At 43.5% G+C, this 19,794-nt stretch overlaps 1 protein-coding gene across 4 annotated transcripts in view; it reads left to right on the plus strand.

The window, feature by feature from the left end:
• The window catches only part of LOC127003436 (calcium/calmodulin-dependent protein kinase kinase 1-like), a 189,602-nt gene that overhangs the window by 112,661 nt on the left and 57,147 nt on the right, over positions 1 to 19,794 (plus strand). For all 4 annotated transcript variants that reach the window (XM_050870134.1, XM_050870136.1, XM_050870137.1 and 1 more), the window contains one exon: positions 18,302 to 19,367. In XM_050870134.1, the coding sequence (XP_050726091.1) occupies positions 18,302 to 19,367 (1,066 nt within the window). The remainder of the gene's footprint in view (positions 1 to 18,301; positions 19,368 to 19,794) is intronic.

Consider the following 19,794-nt stretch of genomic DNA (forward strand, 5'->3'; position numbering starts at 1 on the left):
CCTAATTCTTCGCTCGTTCCCTCCTTCTTTGTATCTCTCTCTCTCGTCTTTCTCCTCCTTGTTCCACTTTCCTCTTTCTCTTTTCATTCCTATATTCCTTCTTTTTCCTTCACCTTCCCTCCCTTCCCTCATGTTTTCCCTCCTCTTCCCTCCCCACCTACTTCTCTTTCTTTCCCTTCTTTCCCCATTCTCTCTTTTCTATTGCCTTTCCCTTCTCTTCACTCCCTTAAATATCCTCCTCTTCCCTTTTACATTTCCTATTCTCCTTTCTTTTCCCTCTCTCTCTCCCCTCTTCCTTTCCCTACTCTCTCCTCTCCCATTCTCTTCCGTCCCCTCTCCCTCCTCAACCTTCCCTTTTCATCCCCTCTCCCTCCTCTTCCTTTTCCCCTCCCTCCCCTTCCCTCTTACATTTCCTTTTCTCCCTCTCCGTCTCCCTCTCCTTCCCTCCGGCACATCTTCCTCCCTTTCCACTCCCTCCTCCCCCTTCTCCTCCCACTTCCTCTCTCTCCTCTTCCTTCCCAAATTCCCCTCTCCCTCCACTTCCTCCTCCCTCACTAACTCCCTCACTCTCTCCTCCATCAAAGGCACCTCACATTCATGCTCCTTCTCACGTGGAATTACCTGTGCATGGCTCGCAAACTCACCTGAATGAACGTAATGATTTCACCCACAACCCACAAACTGTAACAAGGACACGTTTTTTTTGTGTGTGGGTGTGTTTGTGTGGGCGCGAGTCTCAAGGTGAACGCTGTGATTACCTGTCTGTTCATTTGGTTATTTGTTTTGTTTGTGTGTTTGTGTTGTTGTTGTTGTTTGTTCTACATCTCCCTTCCTCGCCTTTCTTTTTTTATGCTTTTCTTTATTCTTGTTTTTTTCCGTATTTCTTTTCTTTTTTTTTGTCTTTAATATCGGTTCTTTTTATCTTTTTTTCTTTTTTTTATATCCTTTATCATCCTTATTTTTTTATTTTATTTTTTCTTTTTCTTTTATTATTTTGTTTTATCAGTCTGATGTTTCTTTTTTTTCTTTCTTGTATCCATCCTCTTATCCTGTTCTCTTTTAAATTAGTTTGTCGGGGTTTTTTATTTCTCTCTCTTTGTTTTGTTTTGTTTCCTTCTTTTTATCACCGTTTATTATTTTTTAACGTTTAGCAGATCTTAACTTTTTTTCTTCTTTTTTTTACTCATTTTTTTCTGTCTATCTTACCATAAAAAAACAAGTAAAGAAAAACGTAAATTAATGGCCATCTTTTTATTTTTGTTATTTATTTGCTGTCTATTATCTATTTACTTTTTACATTTACGGGATCTTTATTTTCTTTTTCTATTTTACTTATTTTTTTCTGTCTGTCTTTACCGTAAAAAAAAATAAGTAAGGAAAAACGTACATAAATGACTCTTTATTTTTGTTATTTATTCGCTATCTATTATCTATTTACTTTTTACATTTACGTGATCTTTAGCTTCTTTTTCTATTCTTTTTTACGCGTTTTTTTTTATGCAGAGTTTCGTAAAAGCGTAAAATAATGTCTTAGTCTGTTGGCGTCAAGGCGGCGCACCAAGACACATTAATTACTGAACCTGTGAAGCGTAAAGGTGAAGGACATTAGCTACAGACAGGCAGACAGACAGACAAACAGACAGGCAGACAGAAGCAGCTGGGGAAGGAAGATGAGTTTGCGAGGAGGGAAGAGGAGGGAGAGGAACAGGAATGGTAGAAGAGAAAGAAGGAAGTGTGGAGGAAAGGGGAGGAAATGTAGGATAGGAAAGGGAAGGAGGGGAATGGGGGAGGAAAGAGAAGGATAAAGAGGAGGGAAGGAGAGAAAGTAGGGAGAGGAACAGGAATGGGAGAAGAGAGTGGTGGAATTGTGGAGGAAAGAGGAGGAACTGTAGGAGAGGAAAGGGAAGAAGAGGAAGAAGGAGAGGAAAGAGGAGTAGGTTTGGAGAAAAGAGAAGGATATATAGAAGGGAAGGAGAGGGAGTAGGCAGAGGAACAGGAATGGGTGAAGAGAGAGAAGGAAGTGTGGAGGAAAGAGGAGGAAATGTAAGAGTGAAGAGGAAGGAAAAGGAGAAGGAAGGGACGAAGAGGAAGGAGGGAATGGGAGAGGAAAGAGGAGTAGGTTTGGAGAAAAGAAAAGGATATATAGAAGGGAAGGAAGAGGTGGAGAAAGAGAGGGAAAAGAAGGGAAAAGGAGGGAGAGGAGGGAATGGGGAAGATAAATAGATGGGAAGGGAATTTGAGACCACGACTGCGGCAAAAAACTTTAGTACATAAGCTGAGACTGGAATTATATATTTTTGGTTCTGTAGGTCACACGAATTTTCCTCTTTTTCTCCTAGGTTTTATTCTCTTCGTTTTCTCTTCTTATTCCTATTCTTGTGTTTCAAATCAGCTGCACACTTTTCTTTCCTTCATTTATATTATTCATTTGTTTCCTCCTAACTACTCTGTCTTCTCTCATTTTTCTTCCTGTTTCTCCGTTTCATATTTCTCTCACCCATATCCCTGTCTTATTTTTTCTTCCTATTCCTCTGTTCCATATTAACCACACTCTCTTCCCTTTATCTTTCTTATTATTCCTTGTTCTTCCTTCATCTTCATTCCTATTTCTATGTTTCTTTTTAATCACACTCTTATTCCTTCCTTCATTATTTTTATTATTCCTTTGTCTCTCTTTTTAACACACCAGCTTTCCCTCCTTCCTTCTTTCACTCATTTTCTACCAGTCGAGAAAAATAAGAAGCGAGGAAAGATGAAGACAAATAAGAGGATTACGTTCACAGGGAGAGAAAACGAACATGAAATATATATCAACCCACACGTCTTAGGGCGGGAAAAGACTCTTAGTACTTATTAGTGTTGTTGGTGGTGGTGATGATGGTGATGATCAGGGGGATGGTGGTGACGATGGCGGCGGGAGTATCGATGCCATGTCTTTCTCATCGACGTAGTGAGGGTATACGATCATTAACAACCCCCTTAACAACCCCTTAACAATCCCTTGTGGTGTTGGATCCTCTAATGGCCGTATTGATGGAGGTGTCAGCGCCCAGTCCTCCTCCAATCAGCGGTCACGTGCGAGGCGGCGAAGTCTTGCAAGAGGCCGCCGACAAAGGACCGGTTGCTCTCTGCTGTTGACCCGTCTCTCGCCCAATGAGGAGTTTGTGTATCGATCTGCAGCGCCAAATTGTGTTAGTAGGGGTGATGGTGGTGGTGGTGGTGGTGATGGGGAGGAGTGGGGAGAGGGGTGTAAGGTAAGGGGAGTGATGTATATGAAAGAGAGGAAGAGTGTGAGAGGGAGAGAATGATTTAAAGTGGAAAGGGAGGACAGGGACGGATTTTGTGTGTTAGTGTGTGTGTATGTGTGTTGTTTTCCACTCCTGTTTTGTAGTTTTTGTCATTTTTCTGCATTTATTTCACTTGGTATTGTGTTTTTTAGTTCTTTGCCTCTCTTTCTTTCTCTATTTGTCCATCTATTTGTCTATTTTTTTTGTGTATGTTGTGTTGTTTTCTATTCCTTTTTTTGTAGATTGTCATTTTTCTGGAGTATTTATTTTATTTGGCATTGTATTTTTAGTTTTTTGTTTCTTTCTTTCTCTATTTGTCCATCTTTTTATCTGTCTCGTTCTCTCGCTCGGTTTCTCCTTTCTCTGGTGATAAATTCTACGGTCGCGGCCAGCCATATTTCACTTACTGTTCCTGGTACAATTTTAACTTCCCCTTATCTCTTTCTCTCCTCCCTTTTTTCTACCTCCTCTTTTGTCCCTCGTTTTCATACCTTGGCCATAAAATCTTCCTCCCTCCCTCCCTTTCTCTCCTTCCTCCATCCCTCTCTCTATCCCTTTTTCGTACCTCTTCTTCGTCCTTTCATTTCCATCACTTATTCCACCGTCTCTTCCCCTACCCCTTTTTCTCACCCCCCTCTCCCTCTCTATCTCCGCCCACTCATCAGCCACATTCATGAGTTCTGAGAGGAAGTCACAAAACACTAATTGCTTTGAATACGCCGCTGGCTGTAAGTGGAACGAAAAGAAGCAGAGCCAGCAAGAGGAGAGAGAGAAAAAAAAACAGAAAATGTAAAAGGCTGATGAATGGATTGCAGACACAGCGAGAAACCAAGTCACGGGAGGAGGAGGAGGAGGAGGAGGAGAGTAAGGGGAGAAGTGGGGGAGTTGTGAATTAGGGAGAGGAGGAGGAGGTGAGTAGTGAAGGGTAGGGATGAAGGGGGAAGAGAGAAGGAGGAGGAGAAGGAGGAAGAGGGGAGAAGGGGGTTAGTGGTGAATTAGGGAGATGAGGAAGAGGAGGTGAGAAGTGAAGGGGAGGGATGAAGGGGGAGAGAGAAAGAGGAAGAAAGGGAGGAGGGGACAATGGGGTAAGGGAGAGGAGGAGGTGGAGGTGAGGAGTGAAGGGGGAGGGATGAGGTGGGGAGAGGAGAAGGGTAAAGAGGTGAGGGGAGGTCATATGTCGAGTCAGCACCCCGGCCACTTGTCTCCCCCTTGTTAAGCAGTGACGTCAGCAAATCAGCAGGGACTCAGAGTGTGAATCGAGGCTTAAAATTACGTCACTGACCATCCGAGTAGGCGCCGCGGTGCTGAGACGCGTTCTTTGTTGTTGTTGTTGTTGTTGTGGAGTCGTTAATCTTTTTTCCTTTTTGTCTTGAATGGAAGGGAAGGGAGAGAGGGACTGTGGCTTGGTTTGTTTGTTTGTTTGTGTGTTTGCTGTTTTCTTTATTTTTGGGGGGATTGTTTGTTTGTTTTGTTTTTTATTCTTATTTGATGTGTTTTTTTGTTTGTTTTTCTGTTTTATTTTCTTTATTTGATGTGAGTTTTCTTGTTGTTTTTGTTCATTTTGTTTTTACTCCTTCACTTCTCTTTCCATTCGTCGTCCATTATTTTCCTGTTTCCTCCTTTTCCACTACATTGTTTTCCATTTTCTTATTCTTCTGCTTTATTTCCTCCTTCTCCACTTCATTCTTCTCCATTTTTTAATTCTGGTACGTTATTTCCTCCTTTTCCACTACATTGTCCCCCATTTTCTCATTTTTCTGCTTTATTTCCTCCTTCACTTTTTTGTTCACCGTTTTCTCATACTTCTACTTTATTTCCTCCTTCCCCACTTCTTTCTTCCCCCTTGTCTCATTCTTCTACTTTCTACTCTCTCTACTAACCTCACTACTACTCTCTGCTAATCTACTACTACTCTCTTTCTCTTTTCTTTCTTCTTATTTCCTGATCCTTTTTTACCATCAATTTTATCTACATCAATTCATCCTCTTTTCATCGACTTCACTTCTTTGGATGTTCCCTCTATTTCCCTCTCCATCACTGTCCTTTTTCTCCTTCCTGTCCTTCTCTTCCCATTCTCATATCCTTCATCTTTCCCTTTCATTACCTCTTCCCATTTCCCCTCATCGTCACCAATTCCTCACATTTCCTCCTCCCATTCCTCTGTACTTTCTCCTCATTTTCCTGGCCTGTTTTTCCTGCCATGGCTCCCCTCTCTTTCCCTCCCTTCGTCCCTGCCGTTCATCAGTCCAGAGGCATTGTCCAGGGTACCCACAGGCGAGGATTGATGGTGGGAAGGAGGGAGTGTGGGCGAGGGAGAGAGAGAGAGATAGGCGAAGGGTGTGGTAGAGGCGAGGAAGAAAGATTGAGTGTAGGTGTGTGGAATCTTGTTCGTGAGGTGTAGATGGTGTTAGGTGAAGGATTCGTACAGAGGAAGATAATTAGAATATAGGGAGGGTGTGTAGAGGGTCGTTGAAGGTTACTAGAGTGATGAATAAGGATGGAAAGAAGTGTAGATGGGAATGTGGATGCTTGTTGGTGAGATGTAGATAGTGAGAGGTTAAGGATGTGTACCGGAGATAGTTAGAAGATAGGGATAGTATGTGAACAGATTAATAGAGAGGTATTATAGGGATGTAGAGGATGAAAAGGGATGGAGGGATAGAATGTACAGAGATGTCAGAGAGATAAAAAGGAAGAAGGGAGAAAAAATATGGTACAGAGCAATAGAGTCGACGTGAATGGAGGCTTGGGGTGAATGGGAAGGTGCTGAAAAGAGGGAAGGGGAATGAGGAGAAAAAAAATAAAGGCAACCAAAGCGTAAAAACTAAAAATGATCATACGAAAAATAAAAATAAAAATTCAAAGCATACGGTTTTGAATAGAAATGGAGGGAAAATGATAGAAATGAGGGAAGGGGAATGTAGGGGGGGAAAAATTCAACCACAAAAGCGTAAAAAAGTAAAAATGATGTGAATTATAGCACGAAAAATAAATGAGAAAAATAAGGAATACGGTTTTGAATAGAAAGTGAAGGAGATTGATGGAAATGAAGGAAGGGGAATGTAGGGGAAAAAATATAGAACCAGAAAACCTAAAAAAAATATAAACGGTGTGAATTATCGTACGAAAAATATATGAAAAAAAAATCACAGAATACGGTTTTGAACAAAAAGTGAAGGAGAACGGATAAAAAGGCCAAGAGGAAGAGGAAGAGGAGGAGGTGAACTAAACGGTATGAAATATGCAAAAGGAAAGGAAAAGTGATTGAGAGTGAAAGGAGGACATGAAAAAAATTAATCAATACGTGTTAGAGAAGAAGGAAAAGAAGCAGAAAAAGAGAAATATGAACCAACACGAGAAAGATGAAGGAGAACCAGAAAAAAAATAGGAAACGTGTGACTATGTCTGAGAGAGAGAGAGAGAGAGAGAGAGAGAGAGAGAGAGAGAGAGAGAGAGAGAGAGAGAGAGAGAGAGAGAGAGAGAGAGAGAGAGAGATCTTCGCGTCAGCTGGCAAAGGAACGCACCGTAGACGGAGATGAAACGACCACCAGCAAAAGACTTTGGCGGAGGACGAAAAAAAAAAAGAGACATCCCGATAAAATAGACCAAAGAGGAGGAGGAGGAGGAGGAGGAGGAGGAGGAGGAGGAGGAGGAGAAAAAGAAGACGAGAAGATGAAGGTATAGGAAAATAATGGTATGTGATGTGAAAGATGAGAGAGAGAGAGAGAGAGAGAGAGAGAGAGAGAGAGAGAGAGAGAGAGAGAGAGAGAGAGAGAGAGAGAGAGAGTGACATATGAGGGGATAGGTGTCAGACTCCCTCCCTGTAAATCCTCTCCCTCTTAAAGCCATCTTCTTCCTCTCCTCCTCCTCCTCTTCCTCCTCCTCCTCCTCTTTTACCTCCCACATATAGAGAGCTTAGTGGGTTCCCTCCTTCCTCACCCTCCTCCTTCTTCTTTTCCTCCTCTTCACCTGCCTTCCCTTCCCACCTTATCACTTTTTTTCCTTTCCTCTCTTGATGAAAATAAAAATAGTGAAATTGAGCCGCAAGGTGAGCGGGAAAATAAGTTTCTCTGGCGACTGATCCGAAATTCATCAAAGCCACGGTGACACCTGCCCGGGTAAACAGGTGTGCAGGTGAGAAGGGAAGGTAAAGAAGATAGAAAGGGAAAATGAAAGAAAGATTGGGATAAAAAGAGAACTCGCAAGGGTATAAAGAAGAGGGTGGAGAAGGAAAAAAAGGGAGAAATAGAAGATGGGATGAGTTTTGATGATATAGGGAGAAGGAAGGGAGACAGTAAAGAGATGGAGAAGAGGGAGAAGATGGGTGAAAATTGGTGAACTCTCGGTGATAAAAGGAAGAGAGAAAGGGAGGAGAAAGATAATAGGAAGAAGGGAAGGAAAATGGGAAGAGGTAGAGAGGATAGCGAGGGAAAGTAGGAGAAAGTCGTGAAATAAAGAGAGCTTGATATAAAGAAGAGGGGAGAGAGAAGGTAGAGAGAAGAAGAGAAATAGAAGAGAAGATGAGGTGAAATATCAACGAAACAGGAAGAAGAAAGGGAGAGGATAAAGAGAAAGAAAATAGGGAGAAGGGAGAAGATGGGGTGAACTCTCAGTGGTACAGGAAGAAAAGGAGGAAGAGGGTAAAGAAAGGGAAGATAGAAGAAGAGAGGGAGAATGGGGTTAACTCTCAATGATAAAGGGAAGAAGAAGAGAGTAGAAAAAGAAGATAGGAAGAAGAAGAAGGGAAATGGGGTAAACTCTCATTGGTATAGGAAAAAGGGAAAGGAGGAGGAGGAAAAAGAAGATAAGGAGAAAAAGAGGGAAAGGAGGAACTGAGAAAAGGAAGAGAAAAGAGCAAATAAAAGATGAAAGGAGGAAGAAGAAAGGTCGTGAAAAAATTTATGGGTCTAACCTCAAGATACTTCCCTCCCTCTTTCCCTCCCTTCCTCCTTATCTGAGAGAGAGAGAGAGAGAGAGAGAGAGAGAGAGAGAGAGAGAGAGAGAGAGAGAGAGAGAGAGAGAGAGAGAGAGAGAGAGAGAGATGATTTTAATGTCACACCTCCTCCACTTCCTGTCTTATCTCTTCCTTCCCTTCCTCCCTCCTCCCTTATCCTCTCTTCCCTCCTTTCCTCTCCTTCCTTCCTCCGTAACAGTCTTCTCTCTTGCTTCATTTCCTCCTCCTTCCCCTTCCTCTTCCTCCTCCTCCTTTCGTACCCTATGCACTGTTTCCTTTCTCTTCTTCCCTCCTTTATCTCCTTTCTTTCTCCTCCCTAACTTCTCTCTTCCTTTATTTATCTCGAGTTATCTTTCTCTTTGTTTTATCATGTTTCTCCTCCTCTTCTTCCTCTACCTTTGTTTACTGGTTATCCACTTTTTCCTCTTTCCCTTCTTCGTATGTTATTTATTCCTCACATTATTCTTTCCTCTTTTTGTTTTTCCTTATTCTTAACCTCCTTTCCCTTCGCCTCTCGTACCCTTTGACTCCTTTTCATCCTCCGTTCTTTCCTCCTTCACCCTCATTTCGTTCTGATCGCCCTCCTTTGGCAGCTTGTGTTTTTATCCTCCTTTCATTCATAACATCATATTTTTCTTCTTTTCACCCTCTCACTCTCTCTTTCTTGCCTCCTTTCTCCTCATTTCCTTTCGTCAGCCATTACGTTTTCTTCCTCTTCATCCTCTCATTCCTTCTTTCTCTCTCCTTTTTCCTTATTTCCCCTCGTCAGCCATGACTTTTTCCTCTTTTTTATCCTCTCGTTCCCTCTTCTCCCCTTTTTCCTTATTTCCTTTTTTATTCTCTCGTTCTTACCCCCTTTTCCTCATTTCCTTTCGTCAGCCATAACCTTTTCCTCCTTTTCACCCTCCCATTCTCTCTTTCTTACCCCCTTTTCCTCATTTCCTTTCGTCAGCCATAACCTTTTCCTCATTTTCACCCTCCCATTCTCTCTTTCTTACCCCCTTTTCCTCATTTCCTTTCGTCAGCCATAACCTTTTCCTCATTTTCACCCTCCCATTCTCTCTTTCTTACCCCCTTTTCCTTATTTCCCCTCGTCAGCCATAACCTTTCCCTCCTTTTCACCCTCCCATTCTTTCTTTCTTCCCTCATTTCCTTTCGTCAGCCATAACTTTTTCCTCCTTTTCACCCTCCCATTCTCTCTTTCTTACCCCCTTTTCCTCATTTCCTTTCGTCAGCCATAACCTTTTCCTCATTTTCACCCTCCCATTCTCTCTTTCTTACCCCCTTTTCCTCATTTCCTTTCGTCAGTCATAACCTTTTCCTCATTTTCACCCTCCCATTTTCTCTTTCTTACCCCCTTTTCCTCATTTCCTTTCGTCAGCCATAACCTTTTCCTCATTTTCACCCTCCCATTCTCTCTTTCTTACCCCCTTTTCCTTATTTCCCCTCGTCAGCCATTATCTTTTCCTCTTTTTCATCCTCCCATTCTTCCTTTCTTCCCTCCTTTTTCCTCTCATTCTCTCTCTTTCTCCTCCTCCTTTTCCTTATTTCCCCTCGTCAGCCATTACCTTTCCCTCCTTTTCATCTTTTCATTCTCTTTCTCCCTCCCGCCTACCTCGTCCTCACCGCCCCCTATCAGCGGCGCGTGTGAGGAATAGCTGGAACACGGGAAACATTTACGAGCATTTATCATTCACGGGTGCGAGGAAAACATTGAATAAAGAATGATGGCAGCGGAGAGATAAATATGTGGGGCGTGCTGGATTTTTTTTTTTTTTTAACCTTTCTGTCTGTCTGTCTGTGTGTCTTTATCTCTCTATCTCTCCCTCTATTTATCTATCTATTTTTTTCTTCATTTTTTTTACAGCGAAGGATGCAGTTCAAAGGGGGAAAAAAAAAAGAGGACAAAAAAGTTCGCTAATCAAAAAACATGAAGACAAGAAATATCAAGACAAAATATATGAGGACAAAAAAATGAAGACAAAAAAAAATATAAAGAAAAAAAAAGAAGACAAAAAATGAAGAAAAAAGCTCGCTAATCACTGCTCCTCTAAAAAAAATAGAGGAAGTATATCTCTACCTACCTACATATCTATCTATCTATCTAATCTGTCTATCTGTCTATCTATCTGTCCATCCATCTATCTATCTATCTATCTATCTCACGGGTCAAAGGTTAGCGTAAAAGGACATTAAAGGCTTATAGATTATCGTGTGAGGGGAAATAAAGAGCCTTGAAATTGAGAGAGAGAGAGAGAGAGAGAGAGAGAGAGAGAGAGAGAGAGAGAGAGAGAGAGAGAGAGAGAGAGAGAAAGCCATATCGGAGAAAAGATAAAATATAGGTTGCCGTTTACTAGGAAAGGTTATGATAGGAAAGTGTGACCAAATAAGGACGTGCTATCGTGTGAGTTAGAGAGAAATAGAGACAAAATATCGTATGAAGTGATGATTGGTGAAGTTGATTGATTAGGTTATCGTATTAAGGAGAATGTTATCGTATCTTCATTATCATCATCGTCATCATCATCATTTTTTTCGTCATCTTCGTCTTCTTCTTCTTCTTCATCTTCGTTCATTCATTCATTCATTCATTTATTTTTCATTCACTTCCCTTCCTCCTCCTCCTCGTCTTAGTCCTACTCGTACTCCCCCTCCTCCTCCTCCGCCTCCTCCTCCTCCTCCTCCTCCTCCTCCTCCTCCAAACTCCGCCCGCCAAGTTTTCAAGATTTCCCTTCCTCCGTTTACTCATTCATTGCTTTATTTATTCACCTCCTTGACCGCTACTCTTACTCATCGAGGGAAAGGGAGAGAAGGAGGAGGAGGAGGAGGAGGAGGAAGAGGAAAGCAGTAAAAAAGGAGGAGGGAAGGAGGAAAGGGAGAAAACAAGGAGGGAAGGAAAGAATGGAGGGAAGGGATAAAAGGAGGAGGAGGAGGAGAGGAAGAGGAAAGCAGTAAAAAAAGGAAGGAAAGAACGAAGAGAAGGGAAGTAGGAAACAGGGATGGGAGGAAAGAAGGAAGAGGAGGTAAGAAGTTAAGGATGAATGACGGAAGGAAGGAAAGAAGGAAGAGGTGAAAGAAAGAAGGGAGGAAAGAAAGATGAAGTAAGGAAGCAAGGCAGGAAGAAGGGAGAGGAGGAAAGAAGGAAAAAGAAGAAAGAAGGAAGAGGCGGAAAGAAGGAAAAGGGGAGGGAAGGAGAAGTGGTCAGGTGAGGAGAGGCTTTTAGTATGCATAATCAATAATGTGTGTACCTGTGTGTGTGTGTGTGTGTGTGTGTGTGTGTGTGTGTGTGTGTGTGTGTGTGTGTGTGTGTGTGTGTGTGTGTGTGAGTGCGTGTATGAATGTGCGTAGAAAGGAGACAAGCAATAGTGGAAGAGGTGTGAAAATGATAGAAAGTAAAAGGGATGAGGAAAGTGAGAGTGAGGTAGGCTTCAACAGGTAAGGTAAGGTAAGGTAAGAGGGAAGACAGGTAATTAATCTATCCAGGTGAACGTTGATTAAGCCCCCCACCCCCACCCCCACCCCCGTGAAAAGTAGCTACCTGGAAAATTATCCCTACCTGTGTTCTCTCTCTCTCTCTCTCTCTCTCCCTCCCTCCCCTGGTCTTTGTCTGTTGGGAGCAGAGAGAGAAGGGAGGGAATAAAACGGAAGGAAGGAAGGAACAAGGGAGAAGAGGGAGAAGGGAGGAAAGAGGAAGAGAAAAGGGAGGAAAAGAGAAGAGGAAAGGACGTGAGAGGAAGGAAATGGAGGTAAAAATTAGAAAAATGGAAATAAATGAAGAAAGAGTAATAGAAAAGACTACGAGAGAGAGAGAGAGAGAGAGAGAGAGAGAGAGAGAGAGAGAGAGAGAGAGAGAGAGAGAGAGAGAGAGAGAGAGAGAGAGAGAGAGAGAGAGAGAGAGAGAGAGAGAGAAAGTGGATGAATTCTATAGATGTGTGTTGAAGGTTTGTATAAGAGAAAGAGGGGAGGAAAGAGTATGTGTGGATGGAGGAAAGGCAGAGGAAGGAAGGTAAAGGGCAATAAAGGGGGACAAAGAGAAGCAAAGGAGGGAGGAGAGGGAGAAAGAGAAGAAGGAGAGTGAGAAATGAAAGACCAAGAAAGAGGGAAGAGGGGAAAACAAATTGTATATGGATTGAAGAAGAGGGGAGACGAAGAATAACTGAATTGGAACAGAGTGATAAAGAAGGGGAAGAAGAAGAACGAGAGAGAGAGAGAGAGAGAGAGAGAGAGAGAGAGAGAGAGAGAGAGAGAGAGAGAGAGAGAGAGAGAGAGAGAGAGAGAAGGTGGAGGAAAGTGGAGGAGAAACAGAAATACAAGACAATGAATAAGGGGAAGGAAGAGAAAGAAAGAAGAAAAAAAAGGAAAAGGAGGAGGCATTAAAGGAAGAAAAAGAAGAACAAAAAGAAGAAAAGGAAGAAAAAGAACATCAAGAACAAGAACAAAAATTAAAAAAAGGAAGAAAAAAGAAGAAAAAAAGAAAAGCGTTGAAACTCATTAACTGAAGAGAAAGCTGAAGAGTGTTTGAGAAAGTGATGATGATGATGATGATGACCAGGGAAGGATAGAGAGGTAGAGAGTACAGTTGACCCTTCCCCCCCGTCCCTCTCCCTCCCCCCCTTCACCCTTCAACACGCAAACTCCGGCCCGTGTCAAGAGGAGGAGCATCACTTAAGGCGCCTTGTCCCCGTGATCATCGCCTACCTGAGAACGCCTTAAGGGGCTCGTCTGCTTGTCTTACCTCTGCTGTTCTACTGGGTTAGATTAGTTCATTAGATTGCTACGTTTTGTCTTTATTCCTCTCTCGCTGTTCTCTGTGTTTTCCTTTCTCTATTTTTCTATCTTCCTTTTCCTTATCATTTATTCTTCTTAATCTTTACTTTTTTCTTTCTTCTCTTATTTCTCTCTTTAGTTCGTCAGTTTTCTTCGTGTTTTTTCCTTATTCTTCTTTCTCCTTTCTCTCTGTTCTAGTTTCTCTTTTTCTTCATTTGTTTTCCTTTTCCTTTCTCCTTCCTAATCTTTACTTTTTTTTCTCTCTTCTTCTCTTCTTTCTCCCTTAGTTCGTCAGTTTTCTTCGTGTTTTTTTATTTTTCTGTCTTCTTTCCATGTTATCCTTTCTTTCTTTTCCTTTTCTTCCTTTTCGTTTCTCCTTCCATCGTCTTCGTCTTTCCTTTTTCTCTTTTTTCTTCCTTGTTTCTCTTTTCCCTCCTTTCTCTTTTAGTTTATTATTTTTTTCTGTCTTGTCTTTATTATTCTACTCTCTTCTTTATCCGCTATTCTTCATCATTCCTCCTTTCTCCTTCTTTATTCTCCCTTTCTCATTCCTCTTTTCCCTTTTTTTTATTTCTCTCCGTCCTGTCTTCATCTTTTTCTCTCCTTCCATTCTCCCGCCTTCCTCCATTCTCATTTTTTCCTTCCTCTTTCCTCTTTTTCCTCCTCCCCCTTTTTCCTTCCTCCTTCAGTCCTCCTCCAGTTATCTCCTGTCTCCTTCAGGTCCTCCTTCGTTCTTCTTCCCCTTCCCCTTCCTCGCTCTTTTTCTTCCCTCTCTTCTCCTTCAGTTTCCTCTTGTCTTCTCCCTCTCTGTTTCCTGTCTCCCCTTTCTTCTTTTTCCTCTAATTCCCCTCTTCTGTTATTTTTGTCCCTCCCTTCCTACTTCTTTTGTCCGACTCCTCCCTCTTCTTTTCGTCCTTTCTTACTTCCTCCTCTTCTTATTCCTTCCCTTTGTTTCCCTTTCTATTCATCGTATACCTCTTCTCATTCTCGTTCTTCCTCTTCCTTCTGTTCTGTCCCTTCTACTCTCCCATTCCTTCTTCTCATCCTTGCCTCTCACTCCTTTCTTCCTTCATTCCTTTCTTCGCCTTCCTCCTTTTCATATTCCTGCCGTTTCTTCCCCCTTCTATCCATCCTACATCTCTTCTCCTTCTCCTTCATCCTTTTCCTCTTTTCCTGCCTAACCTGACCTGACCTGACGACAATCCTTGACCTTTCTGCTTGATCTGCCTCTTCCACCTCCACCACAGCATTCCACTTACTCTCCACATTCCTCCTACACCATGAACCACCGGCGGCATCCTCCTCCTCCTCTTCCTCCTCCTCCTCCTGGAATTGAAAATAAGTTCCCCCACACAACCACCGCTCTCCTCCTTTATGTCTATTTTTAGCAACCCTCTTCACTCTCCCTTCCCCCTAACCCTTCTTCTCTCTCTCTCTTCCCCTCCCTTTTGTCCCTGATAAACTCTACGGTCCTAGCCAGCCATATTTCACTTACTATTCCTGTTACAACGTTTTTATTACCTTCTTAGCTCTTAATTTCCCCCCTTTTTATGTCCTCTTTTCACCCTCCCTTCATCATCACCATCATCATCATCACCGTCGTCGTCCTCGTCCGTGCGGTCACCCATAGTCGTCGTCCCATCCTCATCTCGCCTCGTCATCCTCTCCCAAGACGCGTCACCTACATGGAAGTAATTGGAAAATTTTCATCTTCTTTTTTTCCTGAGTCCCCCCTCTCCTCCTTTTTTGAGGGGGTGTTTTTATATTAGTGTTTTTATATCAGTGTTTGTTTTTTATGTCCTTGTCATAGATATTGACTTATTGTGTGTGTGTGTGTGTGTGTGTGTGTGTGTGTGTGTGTGTGTGTGTGTGTGTGTGTGTGTGTGTGTGTGTTTCTCACGCTTCGCCACCTGACACTAATGGGTTACTTTTGTTCGGAGGAGGAGGAGGAGGAGGAGGAGGTGGGAGGAAGGAAACATGAGAGGGGAGAAATAGGATAAGGAGAAGAAGGCAGAAGAGGAAGAGGAGTAGGAGGAGGAGCAGGAGGAGGAGATATCAAGACTGTAAGTAGAAATGGCGCACTCGGGTGATAACAGAGAGAGAGAGAGAGAGAGAGAGAGAGAGAGAGAGAGAGAGAGAGATTACAGACCCAGTATTAATGAGAATCTTTTATGACCTTTCAAATCTCTCCTCCTCCTTCTCTTCCTCTTGTTCCACCTTTTCCTCCTCCTCCTTCTCCTCCTCCTGACTAACTTCCCGCCTCTCTGAAAGTCAAAATCATTTCTTTTTCTCCTAAATTTACATTCACTCCGTTTTCTTTCTCTCGTTTTCACCTGAGGAAGGGAGAGACTGAGGCAAAAGGGAACGTAGTAATGAGCAAAAAAAAAAGAGAAAAGGTAGAATGATTTTGTCAGAGAAGAATAAATGAGAGGAAAAGAGGAGGGAGAAAAGTAATGATGGAGGAGAGGAAGGGAAGAAGGGAGGAGATACTAAGCAAAAGGAAACGAAGTCATAAAAGAAAGAAAAAGGGAGGTGAAAAAGGGGAAAAGATTTGTCAGGGAGGAATAAATGTGAGGAGAAAAGAGGACGGAGGAAACTAATGATCGCGGAGAGGAAGGGAAGAATGGAGAGAGAAAGATACTTACTCAAAAGGGAACGTAGTGATAAAAATAAAAAAAATAAAAAATGGGAAAAGATTTTGTCGGGGTGAAATAAAGGGCAGGAAAAATTGATGAAGGAGAGGAAAGGAGAAAGGGAGATACGTGGGCAGAAGAACAAGGAATAATAATAATAATAATAATAATAATAATAATAATAATAATAATAATAATAATAATAATAATAATAATAATAAAAGAGAAAAGTAAGAAAAGATTTTGTCTCGGAGGAATAAATGAGAGGAAGAAATGATGGAGGAAAGGAAGGGAGGAAGGGAGACTACCAAAATGGAACACAGTAACAATTGGAAGAAATGAGAGAAAAGAGGGGAAAGATTTTGTCGCGGAGGAATAAATGGGAGGAAGAAATGATGGAGGAAAGGAAGGGAGGAAGGGAGAAAGGCAAAATAGAACAAAGAAATAAAAGGAAGAAATGAGAAATGGGAGGAAAGATTTTGTCACGAAGGAAGAAATTATGGAGGAAAGGAAGGGAGGAAGGGAGACAGACAAAATAGAACACAGTAATAAAAGGAAAAAATGGGAAAAGGCAGAAAAGGTTTTGTCAGGGAGGAATAAATATGAGGAAAAAAGGGAGGAGGGGAGGAAGGGAGGAAGGGAGACAGACAAAATAGAACACAGTAATAAAAGGAAGAAATGAGAAAAGGCAGAAAAGGTTTTGTCAGAGAGGAATAAATATGAGGAAAAAAGGGAGGAAGGGAGACAGACAAAATAGAACACAGTAATAAAAGGAAAAAATGGGAAAAGGCAGAAAAGGTTTTGTCAGGGAGGAATAAATATGAGGAAAAAAGGGAGGAGGGAAGTAATGGCGGCAGGGAGGAAGAGGAATGAATGGATTGGAGTGTTCAGCTGAATGGGCGCTGCCTCCTTTATATAATGGAGCCGAGTAGGGAAATTGGCGTCCTCTGAATTTTATTTTTAACCTGAATATTCCGTACCTTCTCTCCTCTTAGGGTTTTTTTTTTTTTTTTTCCTTTTCGTCGTCTCTTTTTCATTTTTTCACCTCATGTGTTATTTCCTTTTATGTGTTATTTCCTTTTATGTGTTATTTCCATATGTGTTATTTTTTTCTTTTGTGTTATTCGTTATTCCTCTTATGTGTTATTCCTTTTATGTGGTATTTCCTCTCATGTGTTATTTCCTCTTATGTGTTACTTCCTCTTATGTGTTGTTCGTTGTTCCTCTTATGTGTTATTCCTCTTATGTGGTATTTCCTCTTATGTGTTATTTCCTCTTATGTGTTACTTCCTCTTATGTGTTATTCGTTATTCCTCTTATGTGTTATTTCCTCTTATGTGGTATTTCCTCTTATGTGGTATTTCCTCTTATGTGTTACTTCCTCTTATGTGTTATTCGTTATTCCTCTTATATGTTATTTCCTCCAATGTGTTATTTGTTATTCCTCTTATGTGTTATTCGTTATTCCTCTTATGTGTTTTTCCTCTTATGTGTTTGTTCCTTCCGTACCTTTCCCCTCTTAGGTTTTTTTTTTCCTTTTCGTTGTCTTTTTTAACTTTTTCTCCATCTTACATGTTTTTTCCTCCTTTCTTTATCTCTTCTTCTCCCTCTTTCTTAATCCTCTCAACCCTTTTCTTTCTTTTTTTCCTCCACATGCATATTCTTCCATTGTTAATCTCTTCTCTACCAATTCATCTCTTATCTCTATCTTATTTCTATCTCTCTTATCTTATTTATATCTCTATCTTATTTCTATCTCTCTTATTTCTATCTCTATCTTATTTCTAGCTCTCTTATCTTATTTATATCTCTATCTTATTTCTATCTCTCTTATCTTATTTCTATCTCTATCTTATTTCTATCTCTCTTATCTTATTTATATCTCTATCTTATTTCTATCTCTCTTATTTCTATCTCTATCTTATTTCTATCTCTCTTATCTTATTTATATCTCTATCTTATTTCTATCTCTCTTATTTATATCTCTATCTTATTTCTATCTCTCTTATTTCTATCTCTATCTTATTTCTAGCTCTCTTATCTTATTTATATCTCTATCTTATTCTATCTCTCTTATCTTATTTCTATCTCCATCTTATTTCTATCTCTCTTATCTTATTTCTATCTCTGTGTATTTCCTTTTTTACTTGTTTACTTATCAATTAGTAAAGGAAACGAAGCTGCTCGTTAAAGGAATACAAAAATAGACTTAAAGGAGTGCTGTTTAAATATCATTGTGTCCTCTCTGCCGTAGCAACACCCCCCCCCCCCCCACACACACACACACACGCACACAGGCTTATGAATAAAGGCGTTTAGTCCTCATCCTCTCACAGGTGTTGCGCGGAGCAGGTAAAGTTGTGGGCGGCTAATGATTTCCAAAGTTGGCTGGGGACGGTAATCAGCGGAGTTTGCGAAGTAAATATGAAACTATGCGCGCGGGAGGAGAATAGTTTGGAGATTCATGGAGCTGATGTACCGGGCAGGCGGCTGGTGGTGGTGTTGTAGGGCAATGGGGCAGAAAAGGCAACTTGTTTCGCGTGGGACATGGTGATGGTTGTTGTTGTTGTTGCTGCTGTTCTTCTTGCCATTGTTGTTGATGCGGCAGATCCTGACACACTTATGAACTCCCTCAATAACAGTCGCTCTTTCTCCCTCAGACACACGGCCATCGAGGAGGAGGGCGACGATGGTGAGCGCGGCGTGCTGGGCGGGGCGGTTGGCAAGCGGCACCACCAGCACCCCGCCGCCTCCTTCCGCGACGAGCTGGCCAGCCACGACCCCGGCTACTTCAGGAAGGACTCGCGGCCCCCTGAGGAGCGCGGCGGCGGGGATGCGGCGACCTTGGGGGTGCGACCCACGCCCATCACCCCCGGCAGCCCCAGCACCGCCGGCAGCCTAGACACCGGCAGCACCGCCAGCACGGCCAGGACGCCGGACACGCCCAGCCCCGGCGGCTCCAGGCCCTCTGTCAACGGCCACTCCGGCAGCAGCGACAAGAGCTGGAGCGACACCGAGGCCAAGGCGGCCGACCAGAGCCGCGATGATAACCTGGCAGACTCCGCGGCGCGCCTCGCCATCTCCCCCGCCAGTCAGGGAGGCCCTGCCGCGGCGGGCGGCGGCGAGGCGGCGACCGAGAACACGCCCAGGATGGCGGAGGGCGGCGAGGCGCAGCAAGGGAAGGCACCGAGCTCTGCCCCTGCGGCTGCCCCTACTCCCGCCCCTGCCGCGGCCCCTGCCAGCGGGCAGCCGTCAGCGGTCGAGGCTCAAGTCCATGACTCCTTAGGTGACTTCCCCACCACCATCCCCATCCCCACGCCCACCAGCAGCGGCTGGAGCATCACGGAGCACAAGCCGAGCCGCAGCGTGTGCGAGGAGCTCCGCATGTTGTCGCGCGTCAACTCCATGGTGGAGCGCGGCTCGCTGGCCAACATTCGCGCCGCCTCGGTGGACGAGAACGGTCCCGGCGCGCCCGCACGCAGCACGGCGGGGCAGGGCGTGGGCGCGCGGCGCGGCACACACATCGCGCGGCTCATACAGTCCAAGAGTGTCAACATGGGCGAGCGGCCCATCTACCCCAACGTGCCCTTCTCGCCCTACGGCTCGCCCTGCTCCTCCCCGAGGCTGCGGCGGCGGCCCCTCAAGGAGTCGCGCTGCGTCAGCATCGAGAAGAACGGCGAGTACGAGCAGCTCAACCAGTACAAGCTGAAGGAGGCCATCGGCCAGGTGAGTACCCGGCCCTGACGGCCCTTACCCTCCCTCACACCCCCCACCGGTGCCCATCCCTAACCCCATCATCCTCGTCCATCCCTCCCCTGCCCACCATTTTCTGCTGCACACCCTTGCCACCCTCCCCCCCACACACCGCCGGGCCGGGAGTCGTTTGGACTCATCACGCCGCGTGTTCACGGCTCCCCGGGGGCGCCAAAACAAGCAACACGTGGCTCGATGAATTACCGGCCCCGCTGGACCTATCCCCTGTGTGTGTGGGTGTGGGTGTGGGTTCGAATGTGAGTGTGAGTGTGTGTGTGTGTGTGTGTGTGTGTGTGTGTGTGTGTGTGTGTGTGTGTTATCGGCGAGATGAACCTTATCAGCGCTGTGTCATCCCGGTGAAAGGTCAAGTTTAAGGGGAGGGAAGAAAGGATTAAACTAA

The sequence above is a fragment of the Eriocheir sinensis genome, chromosome 25, assembly GCF_024679095.1.
Source record: "Eriocheir sinensis breed Jianghai 21 chromosome 25, ASM2467909v1, whole genome shotgun sequence".
Taxonomy (NCBI): domain Eukaryota; kingdom Metazoa; phylum Arthropoda; class Malacostraca; order Decapoda; family Varunidae; genus Eriocheir; species Eriocheir sinensis.